The 14,685-nt window shown below is 40.3% G+C and overlaps 1 protein-coding gene across 1 annotated transcript in view; it reads right to left on the minus strand.

Moving 5' to 3' along the window:
• The window catches only part of CLCN7 (chloride voltage-gated channel 7), a 101,808-nt gene that overhangs the window by 18,487 nt on the left and 68,636 nt on the right, over positions 1-14,685 (minus strand). The window contains exons 15-20 of the mRNA XM_082260006.1: positions 10,190-10,328; positions 8,825-8,918; positions 7,267-7,439; positions 6,077-6,128; positions 4,367-4,494; positions 4,147-4,232 (exon numbers count right to left, since the gene is read on the minus strand). Of these exons, the coding sequence (XP_082116132.1) occupies positions 4,147-4,232; positions 4,367-4,494; positions 6,077-6,128; positions 7,267-7,439; positions 8,825-8,918; positions 10,190-10,328 (672 nt within the window). The remainder of the gene's footprint in view (positions 1-4,146; positions 4,233-4,366; positions 4,495-6,076; positions 6,129-7,266; positions 7,440-8,824; positions 8,919-10,189; positions 10,329-14,685) is intronic.

Raw genomic sequence — 14,685 nt, forward strand, 5'->3', positions numbered from 1 at the left:
GTTCTAGCTCATCTATAATCCCTTATATTGTTCTAGCTCATCTATAACCTCTTCTATTGCTCTAGCTCATCTACAACCCCCTCATATTGCTCAACTTTCATATAATTCTGGCTCATCTATAAGTTCTCACATTGTTCTAGCTCATCTATAACCTCTCATTGTTCTAGCTCATCTATAATCCCTTATATTGTTCTAGCTCATCTATAATCCTTTAGATTGTTCTAGCTAATCTATAATCCCTTATATTATTCTAGCTCATCTATAATCCCTTATATTGTTCTAGCTCATCTATAACCGCTTATATTGTTCTAGCTCATCTATAACCGCTTATATTGTTCTAGCTCATCTATAATCCTTTATATTGTTCTAGCTAATCTATAATCCCTTATATTGTTCTAGCTCATCTATAACCTCTTATATTGTTTTAGCTCATCTATAACCCCTCCTCATAGCATTCTAGCTCGTCTATAACCCCTCAAATCGTTCTAGCTCATCTATAATCCCTTATATTGTTCTAGCTCATCTATAATCCCTTATATTGTTCTACCTCATCTATAACCTCTTATATTGTTCTAGCTCATCTATAATCCCTTATATTGTTCTAGCTCATCTATAATCCCTTATATTGTTCTAGCTCATCTATAACCTCTTATATTGTTCTAGCTCATCTATAACCCCTCATAGCATTCTAGCTCATCTATAATCGGTCATATCAATTTAGCTCATCTATAAACTTCTCACATTGTTCTAGCTCATCTATAACCCCTCATATCGTTCTAGCTCATCTATAATCGGTCATATCATTCTAGCTCATCTGTAACCTCTCACATTGTTTCAAGCTCATCTATACCCTCTCATTTTGTTCTAGCTCATCTATAACCTCTTCTATTGTTCTAGCTCATCTACAACCCCCTCATATTGCTCAACTTTCATATAATTCTGGCTCATCTATAAGTTCTCACATCGTTCTAGCTCATCTATAACCTCTCATTGTTCTAGCTCATCTATAATCCCTTATATTGTTCTAGCTCATCTATAATCCTTTAGATTGTTCTAGCTAATCTATAATCCCTTATATTATTCTAGCTCATCTATAATCCCTTATATTGTTCTAGCTCATCTATAACCGCTTATATTATTCTAGCTCATCTATAATCCCTTATATTGTTCTAGCTCATCTATAATCCTTTATATTGTTCTAGCTCATCTATAATCCCTTATATTGTTCTAGCTCATCTATAATCCCTTATATTGTTCTAGCTCATCTATAATCCCTTATATTGTTCTAGCTCATCTATAATCCTTTATATTGTTCTAGCTCATCTATAATCCCTTATATTGTTCTAGCTCATCTATAATCCCTTATATTGTTCTACCTCATCTATAACCTCTTATATTGTTCTAGGTCATCTATAACCCCTCCTAATAGCATTCTAGCTCATCTATAACCGCTTATATTGTTCTAGCTCATCTATAATCCTTTATATTGTTCTAGCTAATCTATAATCCCTTATATTGTTCTAGCTCATCTATAATCCCTTATATTGTTCTACCTCATCTATAACCTCTTATATTGTTTTAGCTCATCTATAACCCCTCCTCATAGCATTCTAGCTCGTCTATAACCCCTCAAATCGTTCTAGCTCATCTATAATCCCATATATTGTTCTAGCTCATCTATAATCCCTTATATTGTTCTAGCTCATCTATAACCTCTCATAGCATTCTAGCTCATCTATAATCGGTCATATCAATCTAGCTCATCTATAAACTTCTCACATTGTTCTAGCTCATCTATAACCCCTCATATCGTTCTAGCTCATCTATAATCGGTCATATCATTCTAGCTCATCTGTAACCTCTCACATTGTTTCGAGCTCATCTATACCCTCTCATTTTGTTCTAGCTCATCTACAGCCCCCCCCCCCCCCTGCACATTGCTCTACCTTATCTATAACTTCTCAGTGTTCAAGCTCATCTATAACTTCGCATATTGTTCTAGTTCATCTATAACCTTGCATATTGTTCTAGTTCATCTATAACTTCTCATATTGTTCTAGTTCATCTATAACCTCTCATTGTTCCAAATAATCTATAGCCTATTTTATATTATCTTGGGTCATTAATATTCCCACCTTTATTGCACTAACTCCTCTATTAACCTCACATCCTGTCATAACTCATCATATATTATTGTAGCTCATCTACAAGCCCATTTATATTGTCCTCAATACTGAACAGTCTTGCTGACGGCTGAAAATCTGCAGTTCTCCTATAAAGCATGTTCATGGAGGATGAAAAGCTATGACTCATAAAATGCACTTGGCATACCCATAAAAAAAAATATATATATATATTTTTTTTTTTACGTCAAGTGGAAAATAGATTTCAATGGGAAGATTCCTTCAAAATCTACACTGTACAGATCCCCATTCTGTTATTTGTTAAGGAGAATTTCAAGCTAGCTAAAACTCGAGTTTCAAATTGGGTAGAATCAGCCGAAAAACATCAGATACAGCTTGGAGAAAGACAAATATTCTGATAGCCAAACCTCAAATAGCCAGAACAGAAACAGTATTCTGCAAATTATATCTCTGATAAGATTACACAAGTGGCAAGCCTCAAAACTCTAGAAAGTGGTCTTTAACTTATATAATATTACACTTTTATAGTGTGATAAAGACAGCCATAAACAGACTGAGAACAACATAAAATCTCTTTACTGTGTTATTTACCCTACAAGGGTATCTTTAAGCGAAACATTTCCCATAACAGTTTGATAAATTAGTACTATAGGTAAAAACATTTTTTCCATTTTGGATAGATTAAGGGAGGGTTATAACCCCTGCCAGATTTATTTTCGCCATCTGTGTCCCATTGCGGAGATTCCCCTTCACTTCCTGTTCCATAGCCAAACAGGAAGTGAGAAAAAATCCCTGTAATCTAAGGGTATTCCTTGAGGACCCTCCGATCACCCTCCCCATTGGAAGATTTCCCCTCAAATACTTTTCTTGGGGCAACCCAAAATTTGGAATTTTCTTTTACTTTCAATTTTAATGATAATGGTAAACAGAACAAATAGAGAGGATGAATCTCCTTAACAGGGGCACAGACAGTAATAAGTCCTGACAAGCATTCTAATCCCTCTCCACTCTATCCAAAATGAAAAAAAAAATATATATTTTGCTTTTGCTTATACTTTAATGCTCTTTAACAAAAGAATGCATATTACACAATGATAATTATGCTGCCAAAATGAATGTGTGCTGTAAATTGCCTCCAGCATTGCTCCTGTTTATGCTTGTTGGAGACCGCCATTTTGTTAAAGCCCGAAACAATCCCTTCCTTATTGGAAACGCTCTACCTCTCCTTCGTCTCAAAAACTTTGCCACACGCTTTGTTTAAAATCAGATAACTTCAAGCAGAGTTTGTCCTGTCACCTGCTTTTCTTTTCTCTCTCCCTAATGTGTGTTCTCACCACACAGCGTGTCATTCATGTTCCCTTCTTTCTCCTTCAGCAACAGTAAATCTTAAAGCTGTAGGCTAATCGGCCGGAAGTGGCTCTGATTTTAGGAACAGTGACAAGACAGACAATGATTGGCTGGTTTATCTCCACCTATTGTTCCACGGAAATCCTGCCCATCTTTAAGGGGATCTCCCCCCGCCACACCTGTACGAATATTACTGTTTACCCCCTCAACTTTAAAAAATAAAGAGTGGTGTGCAATTTTGTAAATACTTTTTTTTTAGTTTCTGTTCCCCTAACTTCTGCATTAATTCTCCTGCTAGAGCTTTGAGTGCACACGAGCATCGGAGGTGCATCAGGGGCAAGCTTAGAAGACAAAAAGGTTGTCGGATCACCAGATGCCATTACAGAGGATGCAGGTATTGAAGTCGATGCAGTCAGAAAAGTTCTCTGGGATGCAATAGAACGTTGGCTTTCATGGAAGGGTGTGTCTATTATAAACGGTCAAGCAACATTTTTTAGAGGTGCCATTTTAGATATTATAGGTATTGTTGGGGTTCCCTTTTTTAGTCACTTCATGCGAAAATGAATGCTCCCATAACAACCACACTAATTTTTTTTTTTTATTTACCAAAAAAACAGTGAAAGTCTGTCTTAATCGCCAGGATCTCTGTACTTACCTGGCAGTGAGAGAATGAGAAGTGACTGGAGCTTCCCAGTGCAAGAACGGGACACTCTGCAGCTTGATGTGGAGATCATACAGACCCTGAAAGACGGAACACCACAAGGGTCACCAATATCTCATATGGATGTCTTCGTCAGCAACATATCAAATGGCAAATATAAAAAAAAAAAAAAAAAAAGAACCCTAAAAAAAGTATTAAATCTAGTCATCCTCACCTCTACAAAGAAATCTCCAACTATTTTTGCTGTTATGAGAACAAGCATGATGGGAAAACCGTAGGTGACATTTCCCGTGGCTTCGACCATGATGACAGTTAAGCTCAGTGTCATACGTACTATGCCGCCTGTGGAGGACAAGATGACATGTTATACTAGAACATGACTCCTAATGGAAAAATGTACACTGACACTCATATATATATATATATACATATACATACATACATACATACATATACACACACACCTCTATTATTAAATGCAGATTAAAAAAAAAAAAAGAAACATGCAGTTCTGTATTCAATACACTTTTATTAAACGCATTTGTAAATTCAAATTTTTTTTCTTTTAACTCGCTGCCAGGTCCTTACAACAGTGGGGAGCTTTCACACACAATCTGGTGGTTGCAGCCAGCGGGATTGTTTGTAAAACTGACAGGCAGACTGTCCTGATTGCCTCCACATATCCCCGGTACCAGCACCCTCCCACCCTCCCACCCCCCACCATGTATTCCAGGCTCTGCTTGCCAACTGTGGGCCTGGAAATTGCATGGTGGGTGCAAGCAGGTTGAAGGGACAGATAAGAGCAGACACATCCACTCTTCATCCCTTTATTGCTGTGACCTGGAAAGCGACGTTTATGATGTAACTTCCAGGTCAGGCTCTTAGTGTCCCAAGCTAGCATGGCCAGGAAGGAATGTTTTGCAATGCAATGTGCATTGCTATACATTTAGTGGAGCCCAGAGGAGACATGCAGGGTCTTTTAGACCCTGCATGTCTCATTAAAGAGAATTTGTGTCCCCCTATGTGATGAAAAAAAAGGAGGTTAAGCAAAAAACTGAATATAGATACAATTCTACAACCACTCCCCCCCCCCCCCCCCCAAAAAAATTGTTGAGGCCCCCCACATACGAACCTAAAACACATGCTTTGGGGGAGCCCATATGTGAAATTTGACTGCACTACATATTACCACACACGCCGGACTGAGAGCAATATTTCTAGCACAAGACCTTCACTGTAACATTACACTGATGACCTATGGGGAGCTTTTGAAGCATCGCCTATAGAAAATATAGGGTACTGAAGTTTGTCGTCATTTCATGGGCACGACCCAAATTAAAGGTTTGACATGTTGGGTATCTATTTAATTGTTTTAGCCTCTGCTTTTATATTTTACCAAAAATGTGGGTAGTTTATTGCGTTTGTTTGCCCTAAAATTCACTTTAGAGTGTTTTCTACTGAAATTTTGCATTTGCTAGACCGTTGCAGTAATAAGTTACATAAAAAAAATTGGAACTACCACTACTTTATTCCCTGGGGTGTCTGCTTTCAGAAAATGTAAAACGCTTGGGGGTTTCATGTAATCGTCAGGCCTAAAATGACTTCTAAACGTGTGCAAAAAATGCAAAAATGGTTCTGGCAGCGAAAAGGTTAAAATAAATATGTTATACTTGCCTGCACAGGGTGGCCCTGATCTCCCTCTCCTCATATCCCTCACTGACGCTCCTGGTACTTCCTCTTCCCGGTGTGCCACAATAAGAAGCTGCTTCTTATTGTGGCACATCTGCAGGTTCAATCCTGAGCTGTGCTGTCAGCGTCTTTAGACACAGCTAGGATCACAGGATTTCAATGATAACAGCAGGAGCACATTTTTAGTTGTTGCTGTAAAATATGCGCAAGTCATGACTAAAATTAACATACTCACCTAGCTGTGCTGCTGCTCCCATCAGAGCATACTTCCCTGGATCGGCCCATGCCTATATGAGCCCAAAAAAAAAAAAAACACATGGATTATGACATTTCCATACTATACAGAATTCAAACTGTTGAAAAACGTCCAAAGTTTTCCTGTTACTCAAACTGCCATTCACAAATAAGTTTAAATTTGAGCTCCTGCTTGTAGCCACTCTGATCCTAGCACAGAGAAAAGAATAACATTAGGAAAAATAAACTGCTTGTTTCTTAAGAAGCAAATGGTCCATTCCCTGTTCTGGTCTGTATATGCAATTCTGTCAAATTATAGGACGAGTATGCACAATGCCCCCTTGAAGTTCTGTTCAGGGATCACTAACATTGCTATAACAGGCTGCTTGCAGTTACCACTGAAGGACCACCTGACAGGCTGTACTTGCCTCCTCTGACCCCACTGACATTCTCTTATATTACAGGAGCATAAGTAATGACACAGGATACCACCCACAAACCCATGGAGGAATAGACATCAGGTACACTGCAGATCCCTCACCCTGGCTGCTGACATCAGTCTCGGAATAAGTTTATCAAGTTTTGAAATGATTAATCCCTTTTCCAACCACCAGAGGGGGATATTACAAAAGCAATAACAGCATACTGTTTGCAATTCATTTTAGACATAATGGATTTCCAGTGCACCATGGACAATGACTTCTGCAGATTCTAGAGCAATTCGTACAAATTTATGGAAAGGGAATTAAATTAGGGAAATTTGTCGGTGCTTTTCCATGCTCTTTTTTGGCAATGTCCTGTACATGTTTTTTGCTCCATCCTGCAAACTGCACAAGCTCCTCATGCTTTTGCATCTTTTGTTATCTGTAAAAATTTTGCATCATTTGAGATAGCGATTGCACTTTCTTTTTCAGATACAGGCCTCTGCAGATCATTTGCAGAACTCCTTGTACACCATTTTCAGGGGTACAAAATTTGCAACAACAATAGCACACGTGTCGACAAAGTACGCCCATCAATGTATAGGCAGAGCATACTAAAACACTCATCTGTGGATGCTGGGATTTTCCTCACAACACATGTAGGACAATGCAATTTTATATACGTTCCACTTAGAGCATCAAAATCAAAAAGGTGAAGTGAAGGTGCACCTAACAAACAGAAATTAGAATTTCCCTAAAAGAGACTTACGATAGTTTCAGGAGAAAGATTGCTCAGCAGGATTCCAAACAGTCGACCCCACGCAGCTCCGAGGAGAAGAGACGGAATAAAGACACCTGCAGACACGGTCAAGCCGTATGTCCAACAGGCCAGGAAGAAATACAGCAATGTGAACAGGCCCAGCGTCTGGGGGTTAAAAGAACCTACAGGGGGGAAAAATGTACAAGTTATTAAAGGAGAACGCTGGACAAACAAAAACGTGCGTTCTAGCCCAGCTATACACTTCTTTAAAAATAACTGATTATATATTCCTTCAAAAAGGGAACCTTTGAAGACAGGAAGATGCCATTTTCATATTTTGCTGGGAGCATGTTTGTTCCAGGTCAGTGACTCAGTTGGTAATGGATCCAGAGGACACCAACAGCCCTTTAGCTTTAAGTAAAGGAAAGCAAAAAAGGTGGCTCCTCTGACCTGTAACTTAGAACGGCCAAGGAGAGGGGGGGGGGGGGGGGGCGGAGAGACACCCGTGCCGCAAACTATGACACCTGCAGCTCTTATACCCACAAGTAGAGGGGAAGCAGTAATTTCTAGCAGATAGATAATAATTGATTTTAACAAAATGTGAAGCAATCAATGCATTAGCCCCTGTTCACACCAATGTGATTTCTAAGCAAGTTGGAACACATTGAATTGCATGACAAGTGAATAGTTTCTGTTAAGCCCATTCACATACATGCAGTGCGAGCGCGATCCAACTTTGAAAGGGGTCCTGTGCGATTTTGTGGTCCATAGACCTCAATGAACACCCAATAAAATTGAATCTGCATGCTTTTTTAATCCATTTTACAATGCAATTAGTGCAGGTAGTTAGGAGCCGGCAACCCCCGGGCCCCCCAACAGCCAGTGACTCATCCCCGCTGTCAACCGCAGGCTTCTTTAAAAAAAAAAAAAAAAATGTACCCCCCCCCCCCCCAATTTTACACCAGGCCCTTATCAGAGTGTGCAGGCCAAGAAAGAATGGGGGCCCCCACTATTCTTAACCATACCAGGCTAAATGCCCCTTATTATGGAGGGAGGGGCACTGTGCCAGGGTGAGGGGATTCCTGTTGATGACAAAGGTCTCTTACCCAAAACTCTGGCCAGATGGTTGTGGGGGTGCGCGGGACAGCTTATAGGAAAATGGAACCCCGTTTAACAAGGTACCCCCCCCCATGTGAATGATTATGGGGTAAAAAATGTCAAACCTGGCTGACAGCAGGGATGAATCGCAGTAGTAAAAACTGACATTAAAAAAATATCCAAATCACAGTAAGTCGCACTGCAGCAGCACTACAAAATCGCATTGAAAAATCAGATTAAAAATCATACTGCACTACTGTGAACCTTGGTTTACAGTTGAAGATAACATTTGTCCATTTGTCCATGTATCAATATTTAGCAAGATCTCAGTTCCTAGAATTGGGATTTAACATTTCCATGTATAATGGAAAATACCTATTTATATACACATATGCCTTTTATGAAATTAGATCCACTTTACCAATATCTGAAACCAGTCAGGTATAAGGAGCACATAGACTAAACTCACCAGCGGGATCATGAAAGAGCCTGCGTACACTGCTCTCCGGAGTGGTAAAGAAGGCTGATGCCATAGCATTGTATTGGCCGTCTGGGCAGAACAGCTGTAAGGAAAAAAAAAACACGAGTTTAAAATGGTACCTTCACTTAACCACTTCAAGCCCAGGCCAATTCTGGCTTTTCTCTCCTACATGTAAAAATCATCCTTTTTGCTAGTGAATTACTCCAAACCCCCCAAAGATGATTATATATATTTTTGCAGAGACCCTAGAGAATAAAATGGCGGTCGCAATTTTTAAAACTCATTTTTTGGGGGAAAAAATACACTTGAATGAAACACACAATATGTAACCCAATCTTTTGGCAAAATATAAAAGAGGACGCTATCCCAAGTAAATAGATACCTGACATGTCACGCTTTAAAACAGCGCACACTCATGGAATAGCGCCAAACTTCGGTACCTAAAAATCACCATAGGCTACGCTTTAAAAATGTTTACAGGTTACCAGTTTAGCGTTAAAGAGGGGGTCTATTGCTTGAATTATTGCTCTCACTATAACGTTTGTGGCAATACCTCACGTGTGTGGTGGGAATGCTGTTTACATATGCGGCCATGACCTAAATATGCATTTGCATTATGCATTTTTTTTTTATCGCTTATTCCTATTACAAGAAATGTAAACATCCCTTGTAATAGGAATTAGGCATGACAGGTCCTCTTTATGTAGACACCTGGGGTCAATAAGACCTCAGATATCTCCTCTACACTGGAAAAAATGAGAAAATAAATAAATAAATAATAATTAAAAAAATCATCAATCTCTGCTTTCCAGGGGAAAAACACTGGCAATGTCTTCATCTACCAGAGCAAGAAGTGACGTCATGACGCCGCTTCCCGTCTCCCAGGATCATTGAGATGACCGTGGACCAATCCGATCCACTGCCAGCTTTATGGTAAACCTGCGCTTGTCGATCGCATGGGAGAGCCCGGAGAGGCACCGGAGGGAACGTCCCCCGCTGCCTGTAAAAGCAATCCAGCCACTAGGATAGCTTTTACAAGTGAGGAAATTGCCAACTGAAAACAAAGATCTCTTGGTGATGGCTGTAGCTGCAGGCATCATCCAGACATCACCACTTCAACCTAAGGACATCATATGACATCCTACAGGCGGGAAGTGGTTAAGATGACCTGCTTCTTAAAAAATCTGTTATTGCTTCTATCATTTAAATGGGACAACTTTATCTAAGACAGAAATAATTTCAGTGTCACTGCCCTGCTTTCCAAATCATAAGGTGCCCCCTGTAGTTCAGGGAGTGATTTAAGACAGAGGGTCGCCTGTAGCATATAAGAAACATAAGAGCCTGATAGACTACCTGCAATGTGTATTCACCGGAATTCTCCCGTAGTGGTTGGCAGTCATAGGAAAAATAGATCAAAACAAAGGCAACGGTGGCTGTCACAGCTGCTACCAACATGGCCTCGATCACCTGAAAGCAGCGACGATGTAAATACCTAAAGAAGGACGAATGTTTAGTTATGGAGTACGAAGACCACACCATATTTTTATACCAATGCAATGTGTAACACCTTCCTGAGAAAAATACAAATATTTATGGTGATTTTGGTGTTCCCATGTGTATGACTGTAATGGAAATGTATTCCATCCACCCCCCATCTGTGATGGAGGAAGGGTTAAGAAACATCTCACTCCCAGGGTTCTTAAAGACTTCTACTGTGAAATATGAGGCAGGCAATGGGCTAAGGACTACTCATCAGTACGGTTTGTGATCTCCCTGCAGCTGTTTTCCCCATAATTACCATGCATTGTTCTGCACTGTGCCCCATGTGGAGGCAGCCATTTTTGAAGGGGTAGGGCTTTGCTTCTTGATATCAGAGCAGTCCCTCTGATGAACGGTGATCGGATGACTGGTAGACAAATGATAAAGAAGAAGCAGGAGAGGTGGAGGAAAGATAGATCCAATGAATGAAGCAGAAGAACGGAGATGCTTGCATCAGTCAGTGAGCAGCACAGTGGTGGCATCACCAAATATCACTCCAAGTCTCCTGAGACTAGCAGTCAGAGCTGCTGCCTCTCATGTTTTGGATGTTGAGTCGAAGTCGTGATGACGAAACGCGTCAGTACGTGAGCATAAGGTTACCAAGACCACTGGACGCTGTACATGCTGCCCCGGGAATCACCGCGATCAACACTGAGCAGGATGAGCGATGAGAGCAGTACCAGTCAGCTACTTGCTATTTGAGTTTGGATGTCAGGCATTAACCTGGATGTGATATATTTATACTTGAAGTTGATTTACACTGTGTAAGCGCATTTTATGAGGGGAGAAGGGGACACAATTTTATATTCAATAAATAGTTTTTAGCAATATTACACTATTAGTCGCCTTTCTTTCATGATCATTTTATGGAGGCTTCTGCTATGGAAGGAACATAGGTGGCAACCTCTGAGGGACAATCTAAGGGTGACCAAATTAACAGGAAGGGGAGGATTCCAAGCTCTCTGTGGAGGTGTAGGATGGAGTGGAGGCTGACACCCAAATGGTTTGTTCAATTGAAGGCGCAGTGTATCGGCTTTCTGGTGAGTGTCCATTACCTGAAAGGGAATCACAAGAGGTGTGGTGAAGGCACATGGTGTGAACATCCAAGTTCTATGTACACCGGGTTGGAGGAAAGGACATTATTGGACTATTAGTTTGTCAATTTCTACCAGAAGTCTTTTGTAAATAAGGACTTTTTATAGCGCTGCTAATGTTGAGCTTTTTCCAATTGTGATGGTTGTGTACTATTGCAAATTGGGTGAGTTTTTCAAGATTTTATTTGTTTATAGCAGCAGCTTTGTCTAATTATTATTGAGAGAGGAACAGATTGAGATTCTTTTAGTTTGAGCGCTGGGTGAAGGGTTGGTTGTGTATTTACACATTAATCACTTCATTTTAATTGGTGTTTTGGATGATCTTACATTACTGATCTACAGCCATGAGGCCCCTAGGCACAAACATATCAGGAGCTATCAAGACAAAAAAGGGAAAATGTTTCAGGGCAGTGCTTAGACACATTTACCATTTCGATAGCCACTTGCTGACCGCCCTATAGCAGTTTTACTGCTACAAGGAGGCTACACTGTGCAGGATCACGTGTATATATACACGCGATTTTGCACCTCCTGGTAGCGGGCATGAGTGTGTGGCACTGGCGGCTCGCTCCCGCTTTAACTCTTCAAGTGGGAGCCGATCAGTGGGTCCCGCTGACTGTCCGGTACACAGGCAGAATGGAAATCTGCCTATGTATCAAAGCAGATTGCCATTCGGTCAGTGCAGAAGGCAATGATCCTGTGTTCCTGCAAAGCATCCATCCTTACACTAGTAAAAACACCTCCCCCACTACTCTGAAACATTAGCTAGGCACACAGGTAATCCTTTGATTGCCCCTGATGTTAACCCCTTCCCAGCCAGTGTTATTAGTACAACAACCGTGAATATTTTTTAGCACTGATCACTAATGTCACTGGTTCCCAAAAAAGTGTCAAAAGTGTCAGTGTCCAATTTGTTCGCCGCAATATCGCAGTCCTGCTATAAGTTGCTATAAAGACACAAGTCCATCTGGCTCAACCCAGGATCGGACATCCGCGCATGCTCTGCAACGCATTGTGAGCCCAGATTGCCCACACCACCCATCCATACCTCCGTGACGTCAGACGCCGCCGCTGACCGCCAAACCAGTTCCTCCATCGCTGTCCTGTGAATCCGGAAGGCAAGAGCGGGTCTCTTCAGTTCCCCGGACACTAAGTGATCGCCTGGACACCTGGATGCAACCACCATCAGCTGCTCTCGGAGCGTCACGAACTAACTCGCGCATCTTCTTACCCATATGTAAGTTACTACATTGTTTTGTAATAAAACTCTACTTTTACCACACTCAAGAGGCACTTTCCTCTTCTTCCTCTTCTTTTACTTTACTGATCCCTGTCATTACTAGTAAAAATATATATAAATAAAAATACCATTTATATCCCCTAGTTTGTAGACACTATAACTTTTGCGCAAACCAATCAATATATGCTTATTGGGATTTTTATTTTTTTACCAAAAATATGTAGCAGAATACAAATTGACCTAAACTGATGAAGAAATTAGATTTTTTACATGTTTTTTTTTGATTGGATATGTTTTAGAGCAAAAAGTGAAAAATATTTTTTTTTTCTTTTCAAAATGGTCATTCGCTTTTTGTTTAGAACGCAAAAAATAAATGCAAAGGTGATCAAATACAATCAAAAGAAAGCTATTTGTGGGGAAAAAAGGACAAAAATTGAATTTGGGTACAGTCTCGCAATTTTCAGTTGAAGTAATGCAGTGCCGTATAGCAAAAGGTGGCATAGTGATGAAGGGGAGTAAACCTTCCCGAGCTCAAGTGGTTAAAATAGCAAGCAAATAGGAAGCATTAGCAATTCTGCATTTGGGTTAAACATGGACTTGTTCAGTTGAAAGCGTGAGGATCAATGAAAATGCAAAGCTCTGCCTCTACCAACATGGCTGCCTCCACACAACAGTACAGAAAAAAGCATGGAAAACCAGTAATGTGGACAAATCAGATGCCGGGTGACCACATGCAATACTGGTTATGAGTCCCTTTCCCTCGTCCTGCTATTTCTGGGCACAGCTTCCACAGTACAGGTCCGCTTCAACAAACATCTACAGCTGAAAGACAATTTAACTGCACATCTGATTTTATCATCATCTACATTTTATTTCACAGCCGGTATTCTTACGAATGGGATTGGCATTTACACCCACTTACGCTGTCATCACAGGATATACTCTTGCTGCTCCATTCATTACTGCACATGGAATTCTCAAATTACCAAACAATGACATATCGTCTAGAAAACTATTGTTGGCAAAACAAAAACCTGAATGAAAGCTCAAACTATTTCACTAAGGAAGAAAGAAATTAATGACCTTCATCCTATTACAGTCAGAAGGTAAAGCCATTTTGCAGGAGGTTAACAGTAAAAACAAAATTCGAAGCACATCTGTTATATTTATACTGCAGTTTAAAAAATAAAATAAAAAAAATACAGTATTTTTTTGGATTGCGAGCAGAATTAGTTCCTGAAACGTTCTTGTAATCCAAAGCACCCGTATGTCAAAGCAAAATTTCCCCATAAGAAATAATATTCATAAAAAAAAATTACAGCAATGATTTTTTTTTTTTTTGCTTCGAATTTTGTTTTTACTGTTAACCTCCTGCAAAATGGCTTTACCTTCTGAAGTATTAAGTGTCCTGTAAATAAAAAAAAATAAAAAATTACCTGCAGTCCTAATCAGGTGACACAAAGAACAGCGCCATCTAGGTGTACTGTAGTATGATCACAGTTTTAATGTAAAAAAAAAAGTGGAATGACACTCACAATGTTAAAAACAATATCCAGCATTAAGGAGTTTGGTGCTCATCCGTGTAAAGCCCCTGGTGTATATGCGTCAAGAGGTCTGGGGGTGCTGGTGGCTCCCAGCGCATCCTGGAGAACTTGGAGACACGGGGGAACCATTGACGTCACTTCCGTGTATCTGGATGTGCGCTTTGCCCGCCCCACCCAGATGGGAGTGTCTCAGAGTTCTCCAGAAAGCACTGGGAGCCACCGCGCCCCCAGACCTCTGGGCACGTATATAAACCAGAGGCTTTTACGTGGATGAGCAACAGACTCCTTAACGTTGGATACGGTTTTTAACATTGCAAGTGTCATTCCACTTTTTTTAACATTAAAACTGTGATCATACTACACTTAGTTGGCGCTGCTCGACCCTACTCGCACAGCAAGACTTTACTTGTATATCAAGTTAAAATTTGGAGA

Source organism: Pelophylax lessonae (assembly GCF_965119305.1).
Source record: "Pelophylax lessonae genome assembly, chromosome: 6".
Lineage (NCBI taxonomy): Eukaryota > Metazoa > Chordata > Amphibia > Anura > Ranidae > Pelophylax > Pelophylax lessonae.